General features: G+C 50.1%; 1 protein-coding gene across 2 annotated transcripts; it reads right to left on the reverse strand.

The window, feature by feature from the left end:
• Window positions 1–1174: 1174 nt before the first annotated feature.
• On the reverse strand, window positions 1175–2734 carry LOC122390128 (trypsin-1-like). Of its 2 annotated transcripts, none has more exons than XM_043382799.1 (2): window positions 1446–2734; window positions 1175–1322 (listed from the first exon to the last, which is right to left on the reverse strand). In XM_043382799.1, the coding sequence occupies exon 1, from the start codon at window positions 2693–2695 to the stop codon at window positions 1451–1453; it is 1245 nt and encodes a 414-aa protein (XP_043238734.1). In that variant the 5' UTR covers window positions 2696–2734; the 3' UTR covers window positions 1175–1322; window positions 1446–1450. The 2 variants fall into 2 exon arrangements, with proteins under 2 accessions (XP_043238734.1, XP_043238735.1); XM_043382800.1 differs by lacking the exon at window positions 1175–1322 and adding an exon at window positions 1365–1379.
• Window positions 2735–7618: the final 4884 nt, after the last annotated feature.

The following is a 7618-nucleotide window of genomic DNA, read 5'->3' on the forward strand; positions in this document are numbered from 1 at the left end:
TATAGAAACAGCCGATCCCATCTTTTTCAGCAAATCAGTGCCCAGTATGCAAGAGGGAGACAGGCCACGCACCACAAACAGGGGCTGATCTCGCAGTGTCTTATCTCCGATACTAACATCACACACAACTACGCATTCTAAATCTAATGCGTTTCCATCACCAGTGACGGGCTGCCTCAGAGCGGGGATCCTCTGGACATCCATATCCCCAATGACATCTGACGAAACAACACTACATTGTGCCCCAGTATCTAGCAACCAGTCCACTCTCTTATGCTGAACGTATCCCGAGACGAAGACTTCCGCATCATTATAACCCCCCACTCGGGCGGCTGCTACATGACTGCGCTGTCCACACACAACCCGACCTGCCCGAGCCAGCACACCCCCAGCCACAGTGGCACGCAACACTCCAGCCCCCCGAACTCCGGGACCGGGTTTGTCCTTACCACTGCAACTCGATCGTGGTGACTCCGCCGTCAGTGCCTCACCAGTGGGTGCGCTCGGCACTCGAACGCCCGCCGCGGTGGCCCCCTGTAGGCCAGAACGCTCATCCACGTCAGACAAGCCTATCAGTTCAAAGCATGTATTCGGCCCAGATACAGGTCTGCCGGGGAAGGATAACACACAGTCACAACATGCACAGGACACATTCGTCACATTAACAACAACAAAAAATGTTCTACGCTCCTGATTCCTGAAACTAGATATCTTATTTTGTAGGTATCCAAAAAAGGAAGCGTGAGGAAGAATAAAGCAAGATGCATTTTTAGCCATTATTCGTATATACCTAATGATTTCTGTGTGAGCTATTTCTTTCCCATCATGTAGGTGTCGCTTTGAGGTCCCTCCGGGGCTTCGGCTTCAGCCACACCCACTAAATTTCACTAGAGATCTATCTGTATCTACCTACGCTTACAGTTTATAAGCTTCGCGATTTGTAGCGTCCTCCGAACTGCGTTATTTAGACAAACATCGAGGTAAGTATACAATTTGTATTAGAGACCAAATAGTACAGAAACACGATTTTCCATATATACTTCAACAAGGTTTGCTGAAAGATGTAAATGGCCTGAACGCTGGAAGAAAATATCCTACTCAGGTGTCATTAGACTTCATCAATCTTCAAATACACACTGTCTGACGTAAAAAAAAAAGATAGGAAAGAAAGAGGCAAAGATGTAACCCGTTGTTTTTAGTCATCAGGCTAGAGATCCCATCATCGCCTGGCTAGCAGGCTATGTGACTCTCTGGCAAAGGCTCCGCAGAGACTGGCCTGGGCCGTGGTCAGGACTCAGCAGAGACTGGCGCCGGCCGTGGTCAGGACTCAGCAGCCGGCCGTGGTCAGGACTCAGCAGAGACTGGCGCCGGCCGTGGTCAGGACTCAGCAGAGACTGGCGCCGGCCGTGGTCAGGACTCAGCAGGGACTGGCACCGGCCGTGGTTGAAGCTCAGCAGAGACTGGCGCCGGCCGTGGTCTGGGATATCCAGCTGGAGACGGCGGTGATGCGAGAGTAGACGCCCGGAGAGCCCTGATCGGCGCAGCCGTAGCCCCACGAGACCACGCCGATGAGCGTGTAGCGTCCGCTGACGTCGGTCACCAGCGGGCCGCCGCTGTCGCCCTGGCAGGAGTCCTTGCCGCCGGCGTCCACGTCGGCGCAGATCATGCTGGAGTCGATCTGGCCCTGGCCGAGGTCCGAGGTACACTCGGCATTGGACATGGTCTGCACGGTGACGTCTTGCAGCACGCTGGGTCGCGAGCCACCGGAGGACAGGGTGCCCCAGCCGCTGACGATGGCATCAACGTCGACGAAGTCGCCACCGGACGGCAGACACGCCGGTGCCACTTGGTTGCTGAGAGAGCTGAAGTCAATGGTTTGCGAGAGCTTCAGAAGCGAGAAGTCGTGCGACAGGGTGCGGGAGTTGTAGGACGGGTGGTCGACGATCTGAGAAACGCTCATCCGGATCTGGTTGGAGTCGGAACCGATGTTGTGCTTGCGCAGCAGAACCTGGAGGTTGCCGGCCGACTCGCCGGCAGTGCAGTGGGCGGCCGTCATCACCCACTGGTTGTTGATGACGGTGCCACCGCACCAGGGACGGTTGTTGCCGGTGTTGACCAGTCCCACCTGCCACGGGTACTCGTTTACTTCGGTCGCCTCGCCACCAACGATGCGGGTGACCCTGTTGGCGACGCCGCAGCAGCTGTCGCCAGGTGCCTGGGTGGTGCCGGACGTGGTGCCCGCCGTGGTGCCCGCCGTGGTGCCGCTGGTGCTGCCTGGCTCCGGCACCGTCACCAGACAGTAGAACCCGGACGCCGTCACGCTAGAGTCGGTCTTGAAGACCACCCTGAACTCGGCGGCACTGGTGGCAGGCACCGGGCTGGTGCCGCAGTACTTCACGCCGTTGACCCTCAAGAAGTCGTACCTACACGAGGAGTGGAACTCAATGTCGACAGGGTCACACTGGACGGTGACATCCTGGCCGTCAGAGCCCCGGATCACCCACCTCCTCCGGAAGTCGTTACCATAGTTGTTGGGATAGTTGGGCGATGTGAAGAAGTACTGGCCGGGCTGCAGCACGTAGGTGGCTCTCGGCTCTTTGTCCGAGAGCGGGACCGGCTCTGCCGCCTTGGTTTGCGGCTTTGCCAGGGCCGCGCCCAGTAGCAGGCAGCAGACGGTCAGTCGTAGCAGGACCATGGCGAAGAACAGTGGCCGTTGTGGTACCTGCTCCGGGTGCAGCTCGACTTTTATACGGAACCACGCCGTAGCTACAGGTGTGACCTGTCATCCGAATCTGCCCTGTCACTGGCGAATAACGCAGTTCTGAACGAGGCAGACAAGTGGGCCTCTGCTTCGTCAGCCATATACCTACCGATCTGACAAGCTCAAACGTTTTCAGGAAACCTGAAAATTATGCTACGTGGGACGTTTTCTGCAACCTTGAGCGGACCAGACGCGTACCTAATCTGTGCAGCCACAGGCACTGGCTCTGTTTATCTACGACACTGTTAACCCTCGCACGATGTATTGCTTTTCTACGTATGTACCCGAGAGGGGGGAAGACCCCCTTCCTCGCAGTTTCACCCCTGATGTAGCTAGAGCCTTGCAGAAAAAGGAGCGTGTGCAGCGTTACGAAACGCAGTGATCGCTACCCGATTTCAAGGTCTCAGGTCAACTGGTGACCTCTAAAGTCAGGTCAAGTGGCTTAACCCGCGCCCTGATGGGGTCTGCCGAGCAACGCGGTCTGATGGGGGGGGGGGGCATTTTGGCCCACCTCCCCCCTAAGATCTCGAGAACCACGCAACATAGCGACAAGCGGCAAACGGCGTTGGATAGCCCCAACGGGGAACTACCTTGAGACCCAATTTCATTGACCTCGGTCAAACCGATGACGTCACAGGTCAGGTCAAAGGTCGAATTTTCACCGTTTACAGGCATTTCAAGAAATGCGTTGTAAAATCGAGGAAAATGCATTTCATTGAAAATCATCGATAGAGAAATGTTCGTCAAACACATATTTTGCTATTTGAGGTCACTGATACCAGATCAGGTTACAGAGGTCAGGTCACTGAGCCTGAGGGCCACAAATTAAAAATATCATGTGATGCATGTTTTATGGTCCATTTTATATGCCAAATGCAATTATGTGGGACAGGCAGCCCTTGGGGTCAGTTGAGATTATGTTTTGGTAAAAGTCAGGTCAATGTCCCGTAGCTCAGTTGGTAGAGCGTTGGACTCCGCGTGGTGAGAGCACGCGTTCCCCGTTATAACAGTCCGGGTTCGAAGCGCGACGGGCGCTTGACATTTATGGGCCTCCTGACAGGTATGGTTGCGGTTGGTGGCAGGCCGTAGCCAGGCGAAGTCAGTGGGGGGACCGGCCGTGCGCGGCTATGTGCGCACGTTAAACTTTGGACTCTAAATTCTGCCATAGAACTGGAATTGCGCGATCGGAGGGTAGAGGGCAGGGTCACCGCAACAAGCTTCGCTTAGCGGTGGCTCTGTCCTTGTCAATCCTTCCTATCAAAAGGTTCGGACTAAATTTATAAAAAAAATGTCAGGTCAAGGTCAGGTCAAATTAGGTCAAATTTCAAAGTTGATATTTTTGCATAAAATGGGTATCGATTCGATGCAGCTCGTCACGGGGAGTTTAATGGTGGTCTCCGTTTTGCGCTACGTGGTCTAGAGTTGCTAAACATTGAGTTCAAAAATTTGACGTCATCAATTTCCCGCGCGGGGCTGGGGGGGGGGTAAATTTTACCCCCCCTCGCGAATTTTTGCGATATCTCAAAAACGGCGGCGCGCAGCGCCGCCAAACTTTCAGTACCTTTTCGTACATCAATTTGACACGTTCCCTTAAAATTTGAGCGAAATTCGCCGGAAATTTTTTGAGAAATTGACGTTTTAGTGACGTCATGTTCGCCATTTTCGCCTCAAAAACGGCAAAAGTTCAAACGCCGCCAACATCTTCATTTTTAAAGGAATCAAGACGTAACAAAAAAGGTTATACGTAATTTTACTTTGTCTATCAAATGGCTATCTCGGTTTTTTGAAAATTTTGGATTTTGGCCTAAATTTTTTTCAAAAAACTGACTTTTTGGGGAAAATCATTATAAAATCCAAAATTTTGAGTCTATCGAAAAAACCGGAATATATGTCAGAGACGGGGTCTATGTGCACCTACATACCAAATTTTAGAAGAATCGGTTCAAAAATGTGGAAGTTATTCAAAATTTTATGACGTCACGACACACAAATTTTTTGAAAAATGACTTTTTTGGAAGTTCTAGACCTCGTACGGAAACAAAAATAGCACCATTCGATTCGCCGTGAAAAACTGCATCAGATAGACACCTTTTTAGGCCTTAACAACCAACTTCAAAATTTGACCTCACTTGACCTGACCTTGACCTGACCTCGACCTGAAATTCATCCAGAGGTGGTCCATATCACTTATTGAGTGTGCCTATTGAATTCTATGAGTAAAATGACCCATAAAACATGTGTCGCACATGCCCTTTTCTATATTTTGTTTTTTGGTGACCTGACCTGACCTGACCTGACCTTGACCTTGACCTTTTAATGATATTGTATGCAACGAATATTGTCTTGGTAGCCTAAGAACACGTTTTGGGCGATCAGTCTCAGTCCATGACTCCATTCTTCGGCAACTACGGTGCAAGGCCGATACTGTAGAAACTTGCAATTTGTACCCTTGACCTGACCTTGACCTTGACCTCAAACTTTAAATTAAGTACATGTTTTTAGTAGTTCGTGATGAGAGCTTTCGATTGGCGTTTGAATTTTCCAAATCGGACCATTAGTTCGGGAGATAACAGGGGGGGTAAAATTTACCCCCCCCCCAGCCCCGCGCGTTCGGCTGGAGACCCCAGCCCCGCGCGGGTTAACAGTTCTTTCGCTATAACTTGGCCAAAAAAAAGGAGGTATCCATCTATAATTTAATGTGTATATCGGAGAGCGCAAGGACTATTACATATATTCCGTTTTTTTCGAAATTCGGAAAAAAAATAGATTTTTTTAGCTTTTCTTTAAAAAAATCAACTTTTTTATTTTTGGGGGTGAAAATCCCAAAATTTCGAAACTCCGAGACAGCTGTTTCGTAGCGCCGTTTTTCTCTACACAACCACATAAAGAACTTTAAAATTGCTTGTTAACTGTAGAATTGGTGAGCGTTTCAAGATGTCATGTTTTTTGCTCATTTTTGCTCGAACATAACCTCAGTTTGACCTCAATAACTCCTGACCCGAGGTGACCTGTGACTTGAAATTTTGTGTGAAGGTGTCAAATTGATGCCCGGTAAGGTACCCAAAATTTTGCGGCGCTGCGCGCCGCCGTTTTCCTCGCTATTTAAGAAAAACCACAGGGGGGCAAAATGCCCCCATCAGGGCGCGGGTTAAAATACGGTTTTGGTAAACAACTTCGTCAAAAATGATCGCAGAGCCACGATTTTGGCATCATCGTGTTTGCCTGGCACAGACGCGTCGAATCTATACCATTCGTTCGGGTAGGGTCAACTTAAAAAGTTGAACTCCGGTCAAGGTCAGACAGTTTGAGGTCGTTCCAGGCTACAAAAGAGCAGTTTTCATTTTTCCCAATTGACTTCTAATGGTGAAGTCACGTGACCGACCTGACCTCATGTGACCTTTAGGGAAAATCCGAGATGTACAAGTTGTGAGAACTCTATGTAGAGGATAGTAGGCCCTGTAACTTTCAGCTCCCTGCGAAAGCTGCTCTGGCACTGACCGCATTGCGAAGTTGCGACATGAGGACCATGCTGAGGTTCACTTATGACATCGTATGTCAGCATGACCTGACGAGACCTGTAGATACGATTGATATCACAAGATCTATGCCAGGTCTCACGCTCTCTCTCTCTCTCTCTCTCTCTCTCTCTCTCTCTCTCTCTCTCTCTCTCTCTCTCTCTCTCTCTCTCTCTCTCTCTCTCTCTCTCTCTCTCTCTCTCTCTCTCTCTCTCTCTCTCTCTCTCTCTCTCTCTCTCTCTTCTCTCTCTCTTCTCTCTCTCTCTCTCTCTCTCTCTCTCTCTCTCTCTCTCTCTCTCTCTCTCTCTCTCTCTCTCTCTCTCTCTCTCTCTCTCTTTCTCTCGTCGGCGTGTTCGAAGCTATCCCGAAAAAAAAAACGAAAAAAGTCTCCCCACCCCAGCCTCGGCCCTCGCCCGTGTAGGGGGAGGGGGGTCGAACGGACCCCCCTCGGTTTGTCGCCAAAAACTCGCGTAAAAAGCGGCCGATCGCGACGTAACTTTCAGTACGCTCGCGTTAATCAATTTTACACCTACTCTTAAAATTTCATAACCCTGACCCAAATGACCTTTGACCTGTGACCTACTTTTCGCGACCATGTTTGGCCGGAATCGCGATTCGTCGTATGTCGGCTCGCATTAGCCGCGCGTTTGCAGTCTTTTTGTGGTTTCAAGCGTTACATGTGATAGGATGTTGCCCCCATGCATAAGGGTGGGTGTCAAGGTCACCTCAAGGTCACCTAAGGTCACTGACCTTAGATGACCTCGGCTCACTTTTTCGAGTCTTAAATATTTCTAGGCCAGTTTTTGGGGCTGAATTCGAATTTAGCAACCATATGAATATTTACGAAGCGGTTTTGGTGCCTTCGTAACATATTTCGAAGCTGTCAGAGGTGGTTGACACGTACTACGAATACCCGACAGGACCCCTACTGGTTGACCTGACCTGGCCTGACCCGCCCTGGCCTAAATGCATGAAGACATGATCTGTGATCAAAACTGACATAATATTCGTGATCAGCACCCCGAAAAACCTCATAGCAATAACACTTTACGACGTTCTACCAGGTCCCGATTTTCCCGACTTTTGGGTCATTGACCTGACCTGGAAGGTCAACCAATGACCTAGAAACTTAATATTGGGTATACTCGGCTCGCTCTGGTCACGTGCAACACGCTCCTTTTTCCGCGAAGGTCTAGTTCGATCAGGGACGAAATTGTAATTTGTCAATGTCAACGGACCCCCTCCCTTATACGTTTGTGGCTGGAAAAACACCAATACGGGCGATCAAAGTGAAAAATATGAAACCAAAGATATCAATTTTGATCACAATACAGACCCTAGA

This window comes from Amphibalanus amphitrite, unplaced genomic scaffold (genome assembly GCF_019059575.1).
Source record: "Amphibalanus amphitrite isolate SeventyFive unplaced genomic scaffold, NRLGWU_Aamphi_draft 000383F_arrow, whole genome shotgun sequence".
Lineage (NCBI taxonomy): Eukaryota > Metazoa > Arthropoda > Thecostraca > Balanomorpha > Balanidae > Amphibalanus > Amphibalanus amphitrite.

What these genes read in the sequence shown, in the direction of transcription:
- LOC122390128 (XM_043382799.1), bottom strand. Translation starts at nt 2,695, where the DNA reads ATGGTCCTGCTACGACTGACCGTCTGCTGCCTGCTACTGGGCGCGGCC.